Raw genomic sequence first — 24,030 nt, forward strand, 5'->3', positions numbered from 1 at the left:
TCCATCCACATCCATCCATCCATCCATCCATCCATCCATCCATCCATCCATCCATCCATCCATCCATCCATCCACTACTCCTTCCATCCATCCATCCGTCCATTCATCCATCCATCCATCCATCCATCCATCCATCCATCCATCCATCCATCCATCCATCCATCCATCCATCCATCCCTACCTATTGTGGTTTCACAGAAGTGTCCGTTAGCGACTTCCTTAGCCAGATTAGCTCCCATCAGGACGTTGACCTCCGTCCCCAGCTCCTTGTTAATCACATTTGAGATGAGGTCCACGCCAGCCTGACTCTCATCCAGGCCCTTAACAGAACAGTTAATGAAATGCTTGCATCAGTAAAATCATACTAGTAAGTAAGACCTTTAGAGATTGCAACCCTTCCAGCCCCAGACACACAATAGCAACACCAATGATGAACTAGTATATGTTAACACTGCATTTCGGGAACAACAGACACTAAATCAACTTGAGAGTTAGGCCACACCAATTTAATTTCTTGGTTAACGGATTTTTTCTAGAAAAATAATGGAGCGGGCGGGTGAAAAAAAAATAAAATAAAAACAGGCCTAGGCATCTTATTATGGCCCAAAATGTTACAATAGGAGCCATGAAGTCAACACACCAGGCTGGTTCAAAATTTAAACAATGAATTTTGAACTTTTAATGATACCACTGCATTGAAAGATGAAATAACTGTAACAACTAGGAAGAAAAGGGCTGTTCTCAACTGTTTAAGGCAAAATATGAGCATTTTGCAGTTGATTCCGATTTTTTTTTTTTTTTGCAAATCAGAAAGTGGGCGAATCCGTCAACCAAGAAATTAAATTGGTGTGGCCTTAGGGTGTAAATAGCAAAAACACAGACAGACAGACAAGTCAAGCACTACATACCTCACTCCCTTTTGGAGTCAAACCCAACATGTTTTCTGATTGAATATTACAACTTAAGGCATTACCTTGATGAGAGACAGAGCAATGGCATCAGGTTTGATGTTTCCCTTCAGTTTTTGACACACCCCCCTGACAAACTGATGTGGTAGGACCCACACATGGATGTCTGCAGACATACAGGCCTCCACTACATCAGGGATCGCAACCTGCAGGAAAGACAGTTGGAATGATATAAAGTTAACGCTGCATTATGAAACTTTTTACGCAAAAATTAGAAAAATCCTAATTATACTAAATTTCAGTGTTATCAATTACAGTTACTATCACTTTTCAACACATTTGTCATTATTTCACATTTCTGACGTACATTTTGTGCGTTCAAACAGTCCTTGTTCAGTTCACGGTGCCTCCGGTTTGCTCAGGACAACAACAACAACAACAACAACAACAACATACAGCGGTTGGCCCCCCTACGGTGGTCAGGCATGCCAGGCTTGACAGACAGGGGCACATGTCACAAGATAAGCTTCTTTGGAAACACTCATATCTTTCAGATGAGGTGGAATATAATTATCAACTTAGTGTATTATGTTGGGCATCAATAAACTGTGGCCATTATCTCTTCAAAAGAGATTTAAAAATCTGGTAAACGATGAGGTCTTTTAGAAATTTGTAAGCTGTCAACTGACACACCACTTTTTAAATTTGTATTGTCAAAAAGTCTGGGTTTCTATACGAAGCTGCACACCCCAAATCTAGCGACCGTCTCTGCCGTGGAAATTCGGAAGGAGAATAACACTACTGTACATGGGACGAAAGGATATCTCTTCAGCTACAAGACCAACTGAGTTTGGTTTCTTTAACCTCTCTAATTGTGGTAAAATCAACAAGAAAAAACATTAATTTCACTCCAAAATTAAGGCACAAAATTGGGAATTTTGGCATAGGATAATCCCATATAGAGAAAAAAATTTTCTGGCAGAAATGACTGATGCTGGCAAGACCCAAGCCTTGACTATACCCAAGTACATTATGAAGAAACTTCTAGTACTCCAATTTTTTTAATCATCCACACTGCAAGGGGTTGCAAATCGACTCTGAGGCGCGGAGCAAAATCTAGGTCAAACAGGCAGATTACACTTGGCGCGCAAGAATACATGTAAGTAAGGTTTGGAGCCAAAAGAAATTTTCACCCTAAAATCACCATTTCTTACAGTACAATCTTCAGCCATTTTAATGTTTAATAATATTTCATGGCAGTTTAGGAGAAATGTCACCTCAAACTTGGACCCTCAAAACTCTTTCGTCTACTTTTTTAACATGCACTACCACGGACCCCGGTGGTGGAAGAACTGGGGTGTGTACCGTTAAGTGCCTGTCCTTAGGGCTGTGTACCTATGATTCAAAGGAGAGAAAATAAAGCAACTGCAGCGTGCAAAATACCTGTCTGCCCAGTTGCCCCGGGCAACCAAATTTTACTTGGGGCAACCTATTTTGAACCTAGGTAGCCCAGTGTGCTAACTGAATTTTAAGAATGCCCCCCCCCAAAAAAAAATCATGCCCACTTGGCTTGCACCACTATATCCGGCAGATGCTTTTTAATTTTAGGCATTTTAAGTAAAGGCTGTTAGAAATATTGTCAAAGGCTTATGTATGTAACATTACTTGAGGAAAGTAGTAACTTATAGGTGGGGCAACCTAAAATTCTGATGGGCAACCTAATTTTTGCCGTACGTACAATGTTCTCGGGAAGTTTGTGTCCAGGAAGGTACTTGACGTTCTCGTGGTCTGTGTTGATGATTTCTGTCAGTTTCCTGCCGTCGATCATCTCCTCAAACACCCACATGTTCACCTGCGTCTCAAACTGGTCCAGTCTGGCTGCATTCTTGCCGATTATCTTCCCAATAGCAGAACCCCTAGGAAAAGGGAAAGTCAATTAACAATTATTTGAATTACGTTTTTAAATCCTTTTTGACTTCTCTCATTATTATGTTTATCGAAAGAAAACATATTGTTATGTTTACTGAAGGAAAACATATTGCTTTTACTCAGTTTCTTCCTCTTCCTTTCTGTTCCAAACGCTAACCTTTGACCTGGCCAATGACATGATTGTTGACCGTCTGTCACCATGGTGACTGGTGCTGGGTTACATAATGTTGCAATTTCATGGTCTGCTCTACTCCTGTCACCAGATACTAGTACTCATAGTACATGAATGTGAATGTGTTTGAGTAAAAATTAACAGAGTAGACCATGTCCCAAGGCTTTGCAAATGTTACTTCTCTAGTTTGAATTACATTTTTATTACAAATACAACGAATTTTAAATCCTTTTTAAAAAAAGGACTTCTCTCATTATGTTTACCGAAGGAAAACATTGTTTTTGCTCTGTTTCTTCTTCTTCCATTCCAAACACTGACCTCTGACCTGGTCAATGACCAGACTGTCTATCACCATGGTAACTGGTGTTGGGTTAAATGTTGCAATTTTATAGTAGGAGGGATTTAGACTCCTGTCACCATATATGTGAATGTGTTTGAGTAATTAATTTTACACTGCTTTACAAGAGACTCTGTGTATCATATTATATTACTAGTAGTACATATATATTACTTCTTTTATTATTAGAAATGGTTATTGACAGTCAATCCAAACTGTTAATTACCAATGAAATTAAACCTCCTTGGAATTACTCAATAAGCAAAGAAAGAAAGATCACAAGATTAAGTGTACTTTTTGCTACTAGGCAACTAAAACCAAGCAACTATCTTACTTCTCATCACACATTATTGTCATGTAAATATGTTGATGAAAACAATGACCAGGCAACAATGTCTTCGTTTACACAAGGCTATTTTGATCATTATCAAGATAGAGTTTGGAGCAAAAAGGGTATTTGCACAGTCTTTTTAACAAAAAAAGTGTATCAGCAGTGTTTCTAACAAAAAATGCTTGTCTAATGCTTAATTTCTTTCTAAACAATTCAAATTGCATGATTCACACATTCTTAACTTGTCTGCATTCATTCTAATCATTGTTAATTACACATGTAAATTTGCCTCGACACTTTAGTCAATACCATAATTAATACACACAGATGCAACTGGTATGAAGTAACAACTACAAAACAACGACAATCAAGAAATGTCAGTCTGATAAAGCATCTCTCACCACTGGCCATGTCCTATTATGCAAATCCTCCACTTCGCCATCTTTCAAGCAGATACTGTAGTCCCAAAGGACTACAAAAATAATCTTGTCTAAACGCTGAATAAGTATCAAGTGTTGTCTGTCTCTCCAGTAGGGCCTGGGTATTTCTGTTGCTGGAGATATTTCTGACAAGTTACCAGGTCTAAAATCAATTATATATACCCGTTACAGAACAGGGCTTGAAATTCATTCTTGGGAATAGGTGCACTGGTGCACCTAGCCGTGGACGACTCTGGTACCCTTTTTGCATGATAATTATCATGCAAAAAGGGTACCAGAGTCGTCCACGGCTATGGTGCACCCAACATAACAAATATAGGTGCACAAAAATTTTTTGGGTGCACCATATAAAACAAAACCTAATTACAGATCTTACTGCTCCTCTTCTGAGCTTGAATCTGAAATGGGAGCTAACTTCAAAATCTTAAACAAGTACTTCAACAAAGATTTTATTATTTTCTGACACTTAGACACCAACAATATCCTGTATACTATTATAGAGTTGATATGTACAAAAATACCTACAAAAATGTTTGGGTACAGTGCACCGACAGAAAAAAATTGGGTGCACAGCTCCAATTTTTGGTGCACTAAGGTGCACATGCACCCAGTATTTCGAGCCCTGTCAGAATGTCGAACAATCCGAACATGGGTTACCGTGCCAAAATACTAGCTGAGTCACCGAGTAAGGTCACTTGGTCACAGTTTATAAAACTACATTTGGTCAGGCCCCTCCCCTTTCCTTATTGGTGTAAAAGCAACGAGAATTTGAGCCCGGAAAGACGCGCAACATTTAAAATGTTGAGTGGTAAACCGTTCAACGATGTGGTCGTCCAAACACAGTATACTGTATGGTAAGAAAGCGTTTGAAGTAAACTTGAAGTGCGCGTCCTAGCAAGGTCATATAAATTATTTTAGAACTAGGTCAGACTACTAACGTTATAGCACCGGTGTTTCTAACCAGCTTGTATATTCTAAACCAAAGAAACACCAACCGTTAAACCGTAGCAGCTAAACCGTATGGTTTGTTAAATATTAGCCTTTGCTGTGGAGTTTAAAAAAAAGTTACATCAGCCTGAGAAAAAAACTAGGCTAAAGTTGGGGGCGCGGCCGGACAAAACACATGGCTTTATCTTAGTAAAATCTTACCAGTTTCCAGATCCAATAATCGCTACTTTCTTCGGTGCGGACATCCTTAAAAGTCACTCAGGGAGGTGTCGTGTAGAACAGAAATCTTAAGACGGGTTAAACCTTGGTGAGGTTGGTCTCGAAAAGGAAATAGGACAGCTTGAGAGAAACGAAAATTCCGCCACAACTCAGAAGAGCGACTCAACCGGCGAGCCAAAAGGTTAAAGGTGAAAACACGTCACAGAGAGCAATTCAGACTGTTCCATCTAGAATATATATTAGGTAGGCATCTAGAATATACGGGTAAACAAATATTTCATCGTATACACTTTGTTTGGAAAGTTTACGGTTTGTAAATATTGTTACAAAATTATACAGTATCTCTAGTAGAAAGCTACTTTTTGTTTGTTTTGTTATTCAATATTAACGTTCTAATTAGGTAAATATTCTACCCTAGTGAAATAATAGTTGCTTCCAAAGATGTCATGATTTAGACGTCCCATCATCCTCCCTGTTTTGCTTCCGCCTCCCCAAATATAAAAATACGATTTTTCCCGTGAAATTTTTGTTGATTATTGTACATAGTGGTGGCATACGCTACAGGAATCGATTAATTTGTAAGCGTTTACAAATGGGTTTCTGTGGGCCCGTTAAATAAGAGAGAACTGGGAGTTTGATTCGATAGAAAGTGGAAGAATTACGCGGCCCCCCTCCCCACCTCCTTTGGCAACATGGCGACGAATGACGTGACCCGGAGTGGGTCGCCCGCGGCTAGTGAGCCTTCAGCGCCCGCCGCCGCTGCCCAGCCGGCCGTCGACCTTTCCCAGTTCAACGAGGCCGAGAGACAGCAGCTGCTGGCCGTCATGGCGCGGGCTAAAGAGCTGGAACTGTCCGAGCAGGAAGGTTTGAAGCGACCGTTCGAGGGACAGCTAAGCAAATATACCAACGTGATGAAAGGCTGGCAGTACAGGTAGGCGGTGTCCAGTTCAGAAATCTCTAGCAACTAAATCATAAACACAAATTTGAATGTTGTATATTCAGTCCTGTCAACATCATAACTGTGTCTGTACGTATGACTAAGGATGTTATGATAATAACTATAACGTAATTAAATTACACATCTACTGGGTTTGTGAAAGATAGCTCGAGTTTTCTTAAGGTTGAAGCATGATGATTTTTGTTTGCCGTAGCAAATTTGAGTGGAACATTCTATCAATAAAGTAAACAAAAGTCTCACTGAGACTAAAATACTGGGCATCTCAGAAGGGAAGAAATTCATTCGAATCAGTGAATTTGAAACATCCATTCATTATTGCTGCTCAGAAATGTTACTGTTACATTATTTTTTTTCACACAAATTATACACAGGATCACCTTCAGGGTTAGCCTAGTTCTAGGGTCAGGGTGGACAGGGTCATGAGGTTTTAATTAAGAAAATACAATAGGTTGTCAAGTATCTAATGAGGGCCTGCATGGGGGGGTATTGATTACGAATTACACAAGATTTTCACCGATTACAAATTACGTTAAAGTCTCAGAGCTGATTACGACTTTACGATTTGTGGCTAATGTCCTATCACGAGTTACGTCGATTTTAGGGGAAGCTTCATACGAATTACGAAGTCCAGAAAGGCCTGATTATGCCTTACGAAAAAGGGCATGCAGGCCCTCTCTGATTGGTTGCATGTATAAGTTTCCTAGTATTAATGTATTATATAAATATATATAAGCTATAACACGTCACACTCACAAACAAAGGCCCAATTTACACAAGACAAAATACATGTATATCTGTCTTGTGACATTCGATGTGCGGCGCGGGTCAAATCTCCTAGGACACTTGTCGTTTTACACACAAGGACAGTGGCTCCCACTGCGTGCTTCGTCACATGTGGTGAACTCTGTTTCTTAAGCCCTGGTCACAACCCGCTGTGCATGCTTTTTGTCTGTACCTTTTATTGGGATATCTGCTACGTTTTTTTTAAACGTGGGGAAGGAGTGGCGTCGACGCACGTCACTCGCACGGTTGTGTAAGGTGTAAGAGTGTGGTCTGCACGCCACATCTGGCCGTGAGCGGTTGCGTGCGTTAACGTTGTTTGCTGCGCAAGTGGTAAATGAGTTGTACGTGCTTATAACGTACGATCTCTGTGCGATTGCAACTTTACCATAAGGAGGCCGTTCACGCACAGGGTTCTCACACGTGCTGCTTATGTACGGTACGTATGTATGGGTGGTGAATCCGCAGACCGCATGCAGAAAAAGTTTTGTCTGCGTGCTCCCAAATCTGTAGGCATGCAGAAAAGGGCTGCGTGCAACGCAGGTCTGACTGTTAACATACTGCTGGGCCGCGACGCAGACTCCCCACTGAGTGTCGCGCCACACTTGTGGCACCTCCTCGATGCACCACAGAAAAAACGCAGTATGGCGCATCAGTACTAGTGGCGGACCTGTTTACACGCATAAAAAACTGTCTTACAGTTCGCGCTGCGCGGTGTCGAATGGCAGGACAGATATATTTTGCTCCATGTAAATCGGGCCAAAGGAGGGTCTGGGAGGGGTTTGATGGCTCTAACAATAATGAGAATTTCCTCATTTTGTAATTGAGAAAAAGAGAGTCTAACATGAATACTTCCTGCCATGGATATTCTGTTTTCTTCCTCTCTCTTTCCTGTCACTCCTCTTGTGGCAAATTTCTTTCTATCTAATGCAGTTCTCCCCCCCCCCACCTCCTGTAAATACTTCACATCCATACACAAAAGTCAAACTTAAAGGTGCCCTAAGCGATATCTGGCCGATAGTAGGCTGGGAGCATTCAATTTCAAAAGTCTGTCTTTTTGTCACATTTTCACGTAGTATGTTGAATCAACCCTATCCTATCCCATACCGATAGTCATGGAGCAAAAATTCGATGCCGCTTTGCCGTACGAACGCCGTGAAAAACTACGTGCCTCCCGCCGCCGGCAGTGGTGTCGGCCATTTTTGAAATTTCCGAGCGCTCGCGAACACTTCCGACGTCTTCCGAGCAGAGCCGAGGACGAGTCACGTGGTTTACCGCGACCTTTCCAGGGGTCAATAGAACGTGCTGAATCAGTCGAACCGCAACGCGTTATTCTCTAAGATACGGCATTTGCCGGGTCACGATTTGACCCCGTTGCAAGGGTGTAAATCACTGCCTATATTGTAACAAAAATACCTCAGACCTACATAATGTTTATACTTTTACATATCTGCAGGATTTGCCGTGTACAACCATGTAGATATTTCGTGCATTGCAAAATTACAGCGAGCGCTACGGCCTTCCAAACATTAGCAATTTTTGGTCAGTTTATTTGTGCTTGTCTTTTTGCTGTTCGACTGGATCCCATTAGCTAATACCACAGTGTGATAGCCCACTTCTTCGCCTTTACATTGGTACCAAAGACCCCCGGTAAATTTTAGGACAAACGGGTTTGCCCCCCAAAAAACTATGACGATGCGCACATCGCGGTAGTCAAATTTTAGCCCAGTTGTAAGCCAATGGCACACACCATCCTGAGTTTCCGCTACATTTTGATACATTTCGCGTAATGTCATAAAATCCGTTTCTTGGTATGAGAAACTGTATGAATGTGGCTACCACATGCAATATAATAAGTGATATGATAACATTCAAGTATATACAAAAAGAAGAATTTAATACAAGGTTCTGACCATTCAAAAATCGTCAAATTTGAAGTCAATCGGTTTCGAACTCCTGCGTTCGATCCATGGAACCAAGGCAGCGCGTTCCATTTTTCGCGGGAGTTCCCGAAAATTGCCGACGGGAAACGGTTACTTGGTGGATTTTGGGGCCGATTAAATGGAGGCCCCGATAAATCGAGCAACTTGTCTCTGGGCTAGTTTCTGTGCTGTTTCAAACGCCAAACGTATGCAATAATGATGCAAATGTGCTGATACTTGGTGGTATGTGTCAATACCATACAGATTGTCTTGTTCCACATATTTCCTATTTTAATGCCCTGATATCGCTTAGGGCACCTTTAAGGCCACACCAATTTAATTTCTTGGTTAACGGATTCGCTGATTCATTTATTTCTGATTCGCAAATAAAAATAAAAATTCAGAATCAACTGCAAAATGCTCGTTTTTTGCCCTGAACAGTTGAGAACTGTCCTTTTCTTACTACGTGTTACAGTAATTCCATCTTTCAATGCAGTGGTATCATTAAAAGTTCAAAATTCATTGTTTAAATTTTGAACCAGCCTGGTGTGTTGACTTCATGGCTCCTATTGTACCATTTTGGGCCATAATAGGATGCCTAGGCCTGTTTTATTATTTTTTTTTCGCCCGCTCGCTCCATTATTTTTCTAGAAAAATCAAAAAACTAAAAACTAATTCAAGAAATTAAATTGGTGTGGCCTAAAGCTTATATATTTACACAATCCTTCATCAAAGCTGGAAATACTTTGCATACCTGCACTGGTACAGATGCACATTGAAGATTACCTGCATCAGACAAATCATAACATGTTTTGTAATTGTACAGTACTGTAAGTTACAAAATTGTTTCCACCATGACCTTCAAGTTCAAAATCAAATGCCTTTTCGCACCGAATGCAAAATTGCTGGGGAAGTACATGCATGTACGTTTAAATACTTGCTACGCATGTTGTTAATAATGATCTTAAAAGTTGAGTTTGAATATTTTGTAGTCTCCAAAATGCATTCTGTTCAAACTTTTTTAAATGCAATTTTTTCTGGAAATTGCATGTTGCAAGTGGTTATTTTGAACCCTGTGTTACACGGTTTTACCCAATATTTCTCCATTACACAGTACTAATCATATACACATGTACTATGCACTCTGAATTATTGGTACTTTCTCAGCAGTCAGGATATTGGTTTTTGCCCAGAGATAAATGATAATTACCTGTAGTATTGGAGTTCTTTGACAAGCAGGCATGGGTTGTTACTAGTATTACTCGTAACATACTAGTACTAAACTATTAGACATTAGGTCACAAATTGTTGAAACATGTTGGCTATCAGCCCAAATAGCCTTTCGACCTACTAATTTTAGTTAACGTTTCTGACTGCCTAGGCTGTAACAAGTATATTATTTCTAACAACATCTGGTATACCTGAAGAAAAAAAACACAATTTTTTACACTAAAGATTTATGTAAGGAAATTACATCTCAAACTATGAGACTTGTTGGCTCTGACTCAAAGATGTAAATAAAAAAGTACATAGGCCACACCAATTTAATTTCTTGGTTAACGAATTCGCCCGCTTCATTCTTTTCTGATTTGCAAAAAAAAAAAAAAATCAGAATCAGAATCAACTGCAAAGTGCACATATTTTGCCCCGAACAGTTGAAAACAGTCCTTTTCTTTCTAGTTGTTACACTTACAGTTATTCCATCTTTCAATGCAGTGGTATCATTGAAAGTTCAAAATTCATTGTTTAAATTTTGAACCAGCCTGGTGTGTTGACTTCATGGCTCCTATCGTACCATTTTGGGCCATAATAGGATGCCTGGGCCATTTTTATTTATTTTTTTTTATTTTTTTCGTCCACCTGCTCCATTCTTTTTCTAGAAAAATCCGTCAACCAAGAAATTAAATTGGTGTGGCCATAGCACTTTAAAATCAGGAAAACTTGCAAATTCTCAGTTAGTTTACATACATAATATGTATAAGCACCTGTAATTGTTAATCAGGTTACTCTTAAATTTAATGCCTTGGTTCAACAAGTTGGTACACAACTGTTATACAGGAAATCTCTAAAATTCCCGATGATGGTATCAGAACAATGTTCTGTGGTCTCAGACCAAAGTTCTGATGAGTCATGGTATGAATCACTGTCCACCAATCACAACCTTCTTCTCTTTTTCTCTCTTGCTGTGTTGTCAAGGCAACCCTATCAAGGCCAGCTGGCCAAATATACCAACCTCATAACGGGATGGCAATATAGGTAAGGTCAAAAACTGGTGTCTCTCCTAAACTTTCACACTTACCAGAAATTATATATCTGCCAACATCTTAGATTCTATATTATGAATGGAAAAATCTGTAGTCTAGCTATGGTTATATATATACCGGTATGGAACAATTTTTTAAATGTGTATCTGTAAATACATGCATGTTAGTACTATTGTTAGTTAAATTCTTGCCAGAATTCATAGAGATTATGATAATATAAGTTTAAACATGCAAAATGATACAAGTCAGACATATCATTTTTGGCCTCCATGAAAAAGAAGGAAGGAAATTAGACTGTATAGAATGATGTACAAAAAAATTATGTAGTTTTCATTTGATAATTGGAAGGCTTTAGATTATTAATATTTTTTAACTGGAGTTGTTTTCAAATGTACTAGTACTAGTACTACTCTCTCTGCATGTTTCATGTCCATGTCTTTGTTCATATTTCTTGTACTGTCTTCTTACCTGTATGATGAGTGTTTGAGCCAGCTTACTGTCTTTCCATTTTTCTGTCCTCCCTTCTGTTCTTTATTCTGCCACACCAATTTAATTTTAAGCTTCAGGATCGCCCTGTCCATTTTTTTCTGATTTGAATAAATAATTTTTTTTTAGGTTTTAAATCAACTGCAAAATGCACAATAAAAGACATATTTTGGCTCGAACGGTTGAAGAAAGTTCTCTTCTTCTTAGTTGTTAAAGTTTTTCAATGTAACAATGTAATTTTGTTTCATCTTAAGTTCAAAATATATTATTTTGATTATAAACCAACCTGGTATGTTGACTTCATGGCTCATATTGTAACATTTCCGGCTATCATGGGGTGCCTTGGCCTGTTTCTTTTTTTTATTTTGCCCTGTCGCTTCATATTTTTTTCTGAAAAAAATCAGAGAAGCAACAAATTAAATTGGTGTGGCCTAAGTGGCATGCTTACTGTAACCTTTCTATTTGGCATTAGACAAAGGTATTCTTGGTTCGAAAAGAAGAGCAAGAATAAAATATGGTTTACATCAATATAAATTATAATAGATAGAAACAAAATATTATTTTTTGGCAGTGTGTGTGTCAAGGCTATGTCATACTGATTTAGATTGTTTAAGATTCATTGTTGTATGTGCATGTACATGAATATATGTCTGATTTTTTTTATTTTTCCATTGTGCAATGCCATCTAGTAGTCTTGTGTGGTACTGCAGCAAGTACATGTGTATCTTTCATTTATGCATCATATTTTACCAGTAGATCACACTCGAACTTGTGTTTCATGTTTCAGTTTTTAGAATTAATGTAGTAACTGTATATTACCGGTACCCACACTATGTATATATATTCCTTGTATGTTTGCTTTGGATTTTTTGGTCACATTTTATGGGTTACAGTTTTGAAGGGGGAGATTTGAGATAATGCTGCAATGCAAAGATTTTGAATCTTTCTCTTACTTTGCCATTTGATAGTTCAAACATCTTCTTGAGGAAGATGCAATGGAAACGTTTTTATTCTTTTTATATGAATGAGATGACGTCATTTATTAAAGGTATCCAATGCAATTTCAGGGCAGCAAACTGGATTTTCAAATAAGTCAATTTTTCTGGTCATTCTTTTAATGTAGTAAGTTGAATTAATCCTACCCTATAGCATACTGATATCTGTAACTAGGGCCACACCAAGTTAATTTCTTGGTTAACGGATTCGCCCGCTTCATTTTTTTCTGATTTGCAAATAAAAATAAAAATTCAGAATCAACTGCAAAATGCTCATATTTTGCCCTGAACAGTTGAAAACAGTCCTTTTCATCTTAGTTGTTACAATTATTCTATCTTTCAATGCAGTGCTATCATTAGAAGTTCAAAATTCATTGTTTAAATTTTGAACCAGCCTGGTGTGTTGACTTCATGGCTCCTATCATACCATTTTGGGCCATAATAGAATGCCTAGGCCTGTTTTTATTACCTTCGCCAAGAAGGTTATGTTTTCAGTAGCGTTTGTCTGTTTGTCTGTTTGTCTGTCTGTCTGTCTGTTTGTGAACAGCATAACTCAAGAAGCTTAATATGCATTGTCATGAAACTTGGTAGGTGGGTAGGTCTTGATGAGACCTAGAAATGATTAGATTCTGGGCCCCCTGGCGGCTTTTGTTGGTACTGCAGCAGAACTTCCGGTTTTGATATCTCGCGATCTGGACATGCTAGGGTCACGAATTTTGGTTGGTAGATAGCTCTTCAGGTGGGGAAGAAGTGACATGAGTTTGGGCCCCCTAGCGGCTCGTTCTGGAACTGCAGGAGCGTTTGTTGAAATTTTTTCAAAGGATGATAACTCGAGAACCGGTTGACGGATTGTCGTGATTTTTGGTATGTAGGTAGCTGAAGGGATGCTTGACATAATCAAATGACAATTATGCAAATCAGGAGCTAATTTACATAATTAATGAGGAAATTCTATAAATCTGCTTTGTTCGATAATAGGACTATGAAACACTTGTGACATGTAATTGAGAATGAAAAAAACATCTGAGGATATAGATTATGTAAATGAAGACCTAATTTGCATAATTAATGGGAAATGTTCATAATTTCATAGTTGTAACTGCTGGGAATTTCATACTTGAAGTTAAGTGAAGGCGAACATCAATAAACTTAATTTATTCAAATTATGACCTCATTTGCATAATTTATGAGGAAGTGCTATAATAGCCTTCTTGTTAAGATAAAGCTGTCATTGGGTGGAGAATAAGATCAACTGATATAACTCATGCAAATGAGGGTCTTATTTGCAAAATCAATTATCAAAATTAATTGTATAATTCTTCAACCGCAAGGGTTAACATCATTTGGCGAAGGTATGAGGTCGTGGAACTCTTGTTTTTATTATTTTTCGCCCGCCCGCTCCATTATTTTTCTAGAAAATCCGTTAACCAAGAAATTAAATTGGTGATGTTTGGCCCATTGCTGGACAGTCGTAAGGTCCCAGGTGGCAGCTAGGCAGGAAAGTCTTTTGAGCAAGATTAGCATTTATCTATTAACCTCTGGTAATTCCTGTGCTCCTGTATTGAGCTCACAATTTTGGTAAAGGCTACCAGAACACATGGTACATCCCATACTTTAGGGAACAGTGCAAAATTTCAGTGTATCCCATATATGAAATTCTAAAAGTTTATGTATACTTTAGGGAACAGTGCAAAACTTCAGTATATCCCATACATGAAATTCTAAAAGTTTATGTATACTTTGTTAGATATTTATTCCGTTATAAGCTAGGATAAGATAATTTTATTACAGTTAGTATTATTGTATAATGCTTCATGACATCAAGCCTAATCAACCTCTAACCCTTGACCTTTTGACCCTTGACCTCCAGGTGGTTTGTACTTGACCCCGACTCGGGAGTTCTTGACTATTATGTAAATGAGGAGAGTAAGAAACAGAGGCCGCGAGGATCGCTACAGCTGGCGGGATCAGTGATGTCACCCAGCGACGAGGATTCGCACACGTTCAGTATCAACGCAGCCAATGGAGAGGTCTACAGGTTACGTGGTAAGGACAGCGTTTCTAGATATGTTAATGCCAGGGCTCGAAATCATTTTTTTTTATGCCTACCTGCACTGGTACAGGTAACTTTGAAAATTACCGGCACCACTCATCAGAATTTAGGAAGTATGGATCATATTAAAAACCGTTCAGAAACTATATTCATTAATTACACTTTATAGGTGGTAATTATTATAATAGTCAATGCAGTAAATAAAAATCCACACATAAACCTACATGACTATTTAAACCGAATACATGGACTGGTACAGGTTAGGTGCAGGTACAGTAGACATCAGACAGGCCTCGAAATTAACTTTTCTTCATATTGTCCCAACACTGTCCCAAAAATAAATTTCAATGTCCTAAAGTGAGGATGAACTGTCCCAACCTGTTTTTGTGGCAAGTATTGAATGACTACAACTTGAAGTCAACTTTATTTTGCTTATGTTCACTCCCAGGCACACTAATTGCAGAAAATTCTGGGGGATTTCTGGGGATCCAAAAGACGGGATGTGTGATAAACAAAAGAAGGGCTGACATTCTGATGTTGATTATTTTTCTATTGTCCCCCCAAAAGTCCCAAAGTGTCTTTTTAGTTTTCCCAGCATAAATTTTAGTGGTCAGTGGCCATTGGACCACCTTTAATTTCAAGCCCTGATCAGAAATACCTGCACAGCCCCAATTTTACCTGCACTTAATAGGTGCATATATGCACCCAGTATTTTGAGCCCTGTCTTAACACTTCTGATAGTAAACTTATCCAGCAGAATGCCCTGACTACTTCACTGCATTATACATCCTTGTTCTTCTAATGGTATCACAAAGCCGGGGGGGGGGGTGTGGCTGAGTGGTTCAGGTAACAAACACACTGTTGATTCTTTGCATTCATACAGGTGGTCACTTGGTGCTCGTTTTCGCGTGGTTCAGAAAAATGTACAAAAAATGGGCTCTGCCTTCTAATACCATGTCCAAGACAGTGGAATTATACTAGTAACAACCCATTGCCCCTTCGGCTTGAAAAAGGCTTAGTGAGACCTTTACCAGTTTTCTTATCACAAAAGGCCACTAATGGGGTCTGTGGGTGGAGGGGAGTTGTTAGGTAGTTGATGTACTCCTGTGTAAGTGGTGGATTCAGACTACTGTAATGTGGGATTAACATAAGGCCACACCAATTTAATTTGTTGTTTCTTGGATTCGCCCTGTCCATTTCTTCTGATTTGAAAAAAAAATTTTTTTTGGTTCTAAATCAACTGCAAATGCTCAATGAAAGACATCTTTTGGCCCCAACGGTTGAAGAAAGTCCTTTTCTTCCTAGCTAAAGTTTTTTAATGTAACAATGCAATTTTATTTCATTAAAAGTTCAAAATATATTGTTTTAATTATAAACCAGCCTGGTATGTTCACTTCATGGCTCAAATTGTAACATTTCCGGCTATCATGGGGTGCCTTGGCCTTTTTTTTTTTTTTACATTTTTATTTCGCCATGTCGCTTCATATTTTTCCTGAAAAAATCTGAGAAACAACAAATTAAATTGTTGTTGCCTAAGGATCACACCTACATGCAGATTGTGTATGTACAGAAAATAAAATGGCAAAAGAGAATACTTTTTTGTCTTTATACATATTGTTATAAAGGTACTGAAGCCTTGTACGTGCAATAATGGATATGTAGAAACTAATGAATTTTACAAACCGTACTTTCAAGGACATGTTGAGATACATCAAAGAAACCACATAATATTATGATTATTTTTTTCATTGAGCAGATACATTTAGTAGAATAGATGTCAGTGACCAAACAGATACAGAAACTGATCTACTTGTAGAAAATGGTCAGTACTAGATATAAGAAAAACAAAAATGGCGTAAAATGCACTTATTCAAAGCATAAGGTCGTGCAAGGGCAGAAATGGATTTGACCTTGATCCTTGTTTGTGCTGTTTGTATGAGGGTTTTGGGGATTGATCATACCACTTGAGAAATGGGTAAAATAACCTTTATTACAAGAGGAATATATAAAAGAGTATAATATTTGTGAGGGCTGTGGTATAGAAAGAACTGAACTTAAAACATTTTCATTATATGGAAATGTTGCTAATCTTAGATCATGTTGATAAAAATAGAATTACCTCTTGGAAAAGTGGTATGGCCGATGTCCTTATAAGGAGGTCATGATTGACAGTATATTTGGCAGTCATGATCTTCCTTGAGGGCCTGCATGGGGGGTAGTGATTACGATTTACGCACAATTTTCCCCGCCGATTATGAATCACGTTAAAGTCTCACAGCTGATTACGACTTGACGATTTACGGTTAATGTCCTATTACGAATTACGTGTTTTTTTGGAGGCTGCCTACGGATTACGAAGTTTAAAAAGGCTGATCACGCCTTACGAAAAAGGGCATGCAGGCCCTCTTCCTTGTTGCTTGTGTCAGGGGAACTTGCTTAGCAGGGGTAGATAGCAATGGCAAACCCTACAGTCACTCATGTGGAGACTGAAAGGTAGGTGAAATGGGGTTTCTACCTTCTATTCGTACAAGAAATCTATTCAAAAGGAAAAATATCCTTATTCTAAATTCGTTTGCAGTTAGTTCTTTTTTTTTGTGGTTGAGATGTGACAAAAATTAATTATTGTATGATACATAAATGTTTTAGGACATCAGTAAGTATATCAACTGTATACATAATTATATAGTACCAAAATTATCAAATATGTAATGTATTTTTGCAATCTATATGTTACATACTGTAACAGTCATCATCAAGTTGTTTGCAATATTTCAACATTGAATATTGAGAATTAGATTAAACTTATTTTTCAAGCAATTTTTGTAATTTAGTAATTAAGGACTACCAAGGGTTAAGTTATATTCATGGTAATTTATATTTAGCTCGTATTCCACTAAATAGTTTGCTCTAGTGGTCTATTGTATTAATTGTTGGCAAGCTGCATTGGCCAGAATCTAGATGGTGATAGATTTTTGTAACTAGAAACTGTATATAATATTATTACAGAAAAAAATCTCCATGATAGTGGAAGAATTTGTCGTGGCACCTGGAACTAGCTAACGCTCCTTCCACGGTGAGCCGAAAATCAAATCACAAATAAGATTCCATTCCTCATGCCTGACACAATGGGTTTAATCCAATCAAATGGACCAGCTATCATCCAGGTTGGCATGGCAACCGGGTTTCCGCTCCCCTGTCGTGTAATTTTGTATCAAGTTTTGATTGCCTGGGTTTTAAGCGAAAACGATTTTGAGCAAGTGGTATTACTGTTCAGCAAAGGTACATTCTGTGCCCGCTTTAAATTGAATGATAATCCCGCAAGCCAGTTGGATAATCCGATTAGTTGTCATGGTAACCAGGGAGATGATAAATGATACGAGCACCGCAGATGTGTTTCACACCGTATAGAGGCCAGCAGATGTGAGTAGTGAGTCGTGAGGGAGGAATTTGTACGAATCTTGTCCCTAAAGGATGAAGGAAGGAAATGTATTTGCTCTTAGGCCACACCAATTTCATTTCTTGGTTAACAGATTCGGCAACTTCATTTTTTTCTGATTGGCCAAATAAAAAATAAATTCAGGATCAACTGCAAAATGCTCATATTTTGCCCTGAACACAGTTGAAAACAGTCCTTTTCATCCTAGTTGTTACAGTTATTCCATCTTTCAATGCAATGGTATCATTAAAAGTTCAAAATTCATTGTTTAAATTTTGAACCAGCCTGGTGTGTTGACTTCATGGCTCCTATCATACCATTTTTGGCCTTAATAGGATGCCTAGGCCTGTTTTTATTTTTATTTTTTTTTGCCCACCCGCTCCATTATTTTTCTAGAAATATCCGTTAACCAAGAAATTAAATTGGTGTGGCCTAAAGGGCAGCAGATGTGAGTCGTGAGGGAGGAATTTGCCGAATCTTGTCCCTAAAGGATGAAGGAAGGAAATGTATTTGCTCTTACGGTGTTTTCGCCACTGGCTCTTTGCTCAAATGACTTAGGCCACAGCAAGTAAATTTTATGGATGACATCCTCCGCAGACTCCAAATCTAATGCGAGCACGCAAGAAAACAAGGTTCCTACATTTTCAAATTTTGACTCATGTGATTGTACAAATCATTTTTATTCAGTGGGAACACATATGCAAAGCCAGCATCACATAGACATGTATCACTGCTTCAAAGTAAGAAACAAAACATTAAATCAGAGCCTTTTCTTGTCTCCTCTCTTCATAGTTATCTGCTTATAATCCACCTTCCGGCATGGCAACAGACATGTTTGCCCATTTTTGGCATGTTGACCACTGTCAGAAGGCAAAAAAATTTCTTGTTTTTTTCTTTCCAAAATCAGGCAAAAATTAATGTGGGCGTTGATGTCATCCATAAAAATTACTTGCTGTGGCCTTATTCTGGCTCTAGATGATACAAAGAGTTTTGAGCAATCCTTTTGAGTTTGCCAGGAGGACACCTAGTAATGATACCTGTTTTAAAGTGTTTCATTTCTTTTTAACTTGGGTCATTCTCAATAATTAGGGGAAAAGAAGGTACTAGTAAAACAGATACATGTATATCTATAGGAAGTAAGGCCTAGGCATCCTATTATGGCCCAAAATGGTACGATAGAAGCCATGAAGTCAACACAAAAGGCTGGTTCAAAATTTAAACAATGAATTTTGAACTAACATCTTTTAATGATACCATTGCATTGAAAGATGGAATAACTGTAACAACTGGGATGAAAAGGACTGTTTTCAACTGTTCAGGGCAAAATATGAGCATTTTGCAGTTGATTCTGTATTTTTTTTAAATTAGGCCACACCAATTTAATTTGTTGGTTCTCGGATTCGCCTCTTCATTTTTTTCTGATTTGACAAAAAAAAAAAAATTCTGGTTCTGAATCAACTCAAAAATGCTCATATTTTGCCCCCAACAGTTGAGGAAATTCCTTTTCTTCCTAGTTGTTACAGTTTTTTCCATCTATCAATGCAGTGGTTTGATTAAAAGTTCAAAATTTATACTTTAAATTTTAACCCAGCCTTTTTTGTTGACTTCATGGCTCATATTGTAGCATTTGGGGCTATAATAGGATGCCTAGACCTGTTTTTATTTTATTTTTTTTCGCCCTGTCGCTTCATATTTTTTCTGAAAAAATCCGAGAACCAACAAATTAAATTGGTGTGGCCTTAGAAAAAAATGTAGCGGGCGAATCCGTTAACCAAGAAATTAAATTGGTGTGGCCTAAGTATCAGTTGTATTTCTGCTGCTAGAAAAAAGCATATTCATTTTTAAAAGCACCACAAAGTTAGCAAATATGGTATATAATGGTAACTGTTATAAAACTGTCAAATATTTGCACACATATATCATAAAACGTTATTACAGAAATGACCTAAATTTGCTTCTTATCATAATCCCACATCAGATTTAGATATCGCCATGGGATACCAATAAATGTGGTAACCAATAAATAAAGCTTGTGGAATTATAATTACTACTAGATAAGGCCACACCAATTTAATTTGTTGTTTCTCGGATTTGCCCTGTCCATTTTGTCCTGATTTGCAAACAGAAAATTTTTTTTTAGGTTCTATTTAATTTCAACTGCAAAATGCTCAATGAAAGACATATTTTGGCTCAACCAGTTGAAGAAGGTCCTCTTCTTCCTAGTTGTTAAAGTTTTTCAATGTACAATTTTGTTTCATTAAAAGTTCAAAATCTATTGTTTTAATTATGAACCAGCCTGGTATGTTCACTTCATGGCTCATTGTAACATTTCCGGCTATATGCATGGGGTGCCTTGGCCTGTTGTTTTTTTTCACCCTGTCGCTTCATATTTTTTCTGAAAAAATCAGAAACAACAAATTAAATTGGTGTGGCCTATTGTGTGTAAAAATAAATCCTTCATTATGCATTGACTGACTTGAGACTCAAACTGAAAAATGTGTATTATGTAAGTGTAGCCACTTTGTGTCTGCCTCAATAGCTCGCTGCTATATTTACCTGAGTTGCAGGGAGACCCATAAGTCAAGAATCGTAATGCTTAGTGTCGTGACTAAGGCCACAGCAAGTAATTTTTATGGATGACATCAGCGCGCGCATTAATTTTCACCTGATTTTGGAATAAAAAACAAGAAATTTTGTTGCGTTCTGACAGTGGTGACCATGCCGAAAATGGGCAAAGATGTCTGTTGCCATGCCGGAAGTTGGATGGCAGATAAATATGAAAAGAGGAGACAAGAAAAGACTCTGATTTAATGTTTTGTTTCTTACTTTAATGCACTGACATGTGATGTTGGGTGTGTAGATGCGATGTTCCTACTGAATCAAAACCATTTAGTGTACAATGATTGAGTCAAAATCTTAAAATGTAGTAACCTTGTTTTCTTCGGCCCGCCAAGTGTTTTTTTTTTTTTCGCCCGCTTGCATTAGATTTGGATTCTGTGGAGGATGTCATCCATAAAATTTACTTGCTGTGGCCTAATGATCAGCCCTTGTTCATTCGCATGGGTACGTGGGTACAGATGTGCTCGCGTAACAGTCTCCTTTATGTATTTATAAATCGACATTTATCTGATGTTGTACGTCGATGAAGGTTAGACATCCAGGTAATACGATACACCAAAAAGCAGTTACTCAAGCAACTGAAATCATATCCAGTTGCTTGAGTAACTGCTTTTTGGCGTATCTGATGTTGTATCTGTAAGTAGTAGTATTATCTAAGTGTGTGTGTTCTGTTGCTATTCTACAACATACAAACTGTACATGGTACTAGTTTTACTGGGTTTGACTTCTTCTTTTTAGGCAATGGAAGACGAATTTACCCACTTCTCCTATAATATGTGGGTTCTTTGATTTTAGAAGTAAAATTATTTTTTTGTGGTAGGGAATGGTGGGGAAGTAAGGGAGCATTAATTGGACACAGTGCTAAATAGTTGTTAACTTTTCTGATGTCGTCATAAAATGGACAGTTAGAGATGAAATGAATTTCGTCTTCCACTTCATTTGAGGAGCAATATTTACACATTCTCTCGGACACAGGTACTTTCATATATCGCCCTTTTTCGATTTCCAGGGAGTGGGCACTGATTCTAATAAATTATAATGTTAGATGTAGATATAGTCTCACATACCACTGTATTTTCCTTCTTAATCTAAAATTGTTGTTTGTAACTGCAATTAGCCATCGGGCATGTATTTGCAATAAACTTTCTTCTATGTATCTCCGAAATGTATTTGTTCTTGGTTTGTGTAGAGAAGCTATGAGTTGCTTACAGGGTATGTTATAGCAATTGGGCACTTCCTTGTATCCTGTCGCAAGCAAGGGAGTTAGAAGATATTGTAACTGATGTTTTGGGACCATCCAACTAACTCTTTAATTTGTCTTCGTAACAGAGGTGTTGGCCAGAAAAATAGCTTTTTATGCTAAAGTACCATGTTGTGTCTGGTATAACATGTTGTTATATATATATAATGGGACCAAACTGTTTTAGATTTATATATTATAGCAACTTGCTAGTTCATTGATCACAACCATTTATTTTTCACGAGTCAACGTTTCGATGACCGTCTGTCATCTTCATCAGGGCAATTCTGACTGGTTTACTGTGCACCGACGCTAGATGTTACTTGGTGCATAGTGTACTAACATCTAGCGTCAGTGCACAGTCACCCCCATGAAACTCCTTCCTCTTCGCCCCGCCGTTCTGCTTCGCCCCCGCCCCATTCTGCTTCGCCCCCGCAAAAAATCTGCTTCGCCCCCGTCGTTCCTCTACGCCCCCGGCGCAATTCTGCTTTGCCCCCGTCCTTCTGCTTAGCCCCCAATGGCGGCACAGCTCACAGTCGACACGAAAATCGTCTGCAAAATAACAATAAAGGCTGTGCCGCCAAATTTAAAGTAGCCCATGCTCCGGCAAACATTCTGGACCACCTTTCTGCCAAGTGGCGTTGCACAAATCCTTCCCATTCAAAAGTTTACCCCTACCTCACGGCCCGTCAGTGGTTCTTACGTTTATAAGTACTGGCGGGAAATTTCACTCACGGCTGTACTTATAAACGACAGACAGTCATCGAAACGTCGGCTCGTGAAAAATAAATGGTTGTGATCAAATAACTTTGCTATTCATTCGTTTACCAACCTGATGAAATTAGTTACGGATGTTTTAGATATAGAAGCAAACTTCGCCTTCTAGCTATACAAAGTGTGTGGTTGTTGATGCATGAAAACTGCCCAGTAACTATTACCGTAACCTGTATTTGTGCTGACTGACGACCTTGCTTTGTTTTTCAGCATTTGATGCTAAGGAGCGACAGCAGTGGGTGAATCGACTGCGCTCAGTAGCTCAGTATCACACCGAGACATTGGCTCAGGTCTGTGGAATTTTAGTTTTTAATTCACCTAAGGCCGAACCAATTTAATTTCTTGGTTAACGGATTTTTCTAGAAAAATAATGGAGCAGGCGGGCGAAAAAATAAAAAATAAAAACAGGCCTAGGCATCCTATATAGCTATTAATATTATAGCCCAAAATGGTATGATAGGAGCCATGAAGTCAACACACCAGGCTGGTTCAAAATTTAAACATTCAAATGAATTTTGAACTTCTAATGATACCACTGCATTGGAAGATGAAATAACTGTAATGACTAGGAAGAAAAGGACTGTTTTCATTTTGCAGTTGATTCTGAATTTTTTTTTTGCAAATCAGAAAAAATGAAGCGGGCAAAGCCGTTAACCAAGAAATTAAATTGGTGTGGCCTAAGGGAGTGAAGTAATATTTTGGGCTTGTTTGTCTATAATTCTGTGTTTCATATTATATATTATATATATACACTTCAAGCATTGCCCTTCCATGTATGTACTCTCCTTTATGCTGTCAGTGTTTTCCTCTTAAATTTATCCTTTACTGGGAAAAAGCCCCAGGGATATTAACTGTACAACAACTTGTCATATCTTAATGCCGGATGTTTTGAAAATTTTAGCAACTGCATAGAGGATTGTGATGTGTATCATGTTATGCAGTATATATCAGTTCTGTAGGAGACTGTAATGCATACATCTAATGGTACAGGGCTCGAAATTCATTTTTGGGAACAGGTGCACTGGTGCACCCAACCTAAAAAATTAGGTGCACAAAAATTTTTTTGGGTGCACCATATAAAACAAAACCTAATACAAAGATCTTTAGTTACTGCTCCTCTTCTGAGCTTGAATCTGAAACAGGAGCTAACTTCAAAATCTTAAACAAGTACTACAACAAATTATTTTTCTGACACTTATGATGCCAAGAATATCCTGCA

The 24,030-nt window shown here is 38.2% G+C and overlaps 2 protein-coding genes across 4 annotated transcripts in view; one reads left to right on the forward strand and one right to left on the reverse strand.

The window, feature by feature from the left end:
• The window catches only part of LOC109483951 (glycerol-3-phosphate dehydrogenase [NAD(+)], cytoplasmic-like), a 12,600-nt gene extending 7,110 nt beyond the window's left edge, over window positions 1–5,490 (reverse strand). For both annotated transcript variants that reach the window (XM_019787100.1, XM_019787099.1), the window contains exons 1-4: window positions 5,267–5,490; window positions 2,647–2,824; window positions 974–1,114; window positions 182–320 (exon numbers count right to left, since the gene is read on the reverse strand). In XM_019787100.1, the coding sequence (XP_019642659.1) occupies window positions 182–320; window positions 974–1,114; window positions 2,647–2,824; window positions 5,267–5,310 (502 nt within the window). In that variant the 5' untranslated portion in view covers window positions 5,311–5,490. The remainder of the gene's footprint in view (window positions 1–181; window positions 321–973; window positions 1,115–2,646; window positions 2,825–5,266) is intronic.
• A 238-nt stretch (window positions 5,491–5,728) lies between these two features.
• LOC109483949 (oxysterol-binding protein-related protein 11-like) overlaps window positions 5,729–24,030 on the forward strand; it is a 33,061-nt gene continuing 14,759 nt past the window's right edge. For both annotated transcript variants that reach the window (XM_019787096.1, XM_019787097.1), the window contains exons 1-3: window positions 5,729–6,215; window positions 14,560–14,735; window positions 23,022–23,101. In XM_019787096.1, coding sequence (XP_019642655.1) covers window positions 5,977–6,215; window positions 14,560–14,735; window positions 23,022–23,101 — 495 coding nt within the window. In that variant the 5' untranslated portion in view covers window positions 5,729–5,976. The remainder of the gene's footprint in view (window positions 6,216–14,559; window positions 14,736–23,021; window positions 23,102–24,030) is intronic.

Source organism: Branchiostoma belcheri, unplaced genomic scaffold, assembly GCF_001625305.1.
Source record: "Branchiostoma belcheri isolate BF01 breed outbred unplaced genomic scaffold, Haploidv18h27 scaffold67, whole genome shotgun sequence".
In the NCBI taxonomy this organism is placed as follows: domain Eukaryota; kingdom Metazoa; phylum Chordata; class Leptocardii; order Amphioxiformes; family Branchiostomatidae; genus Branchiostoma; species Branchiostoma belcheri.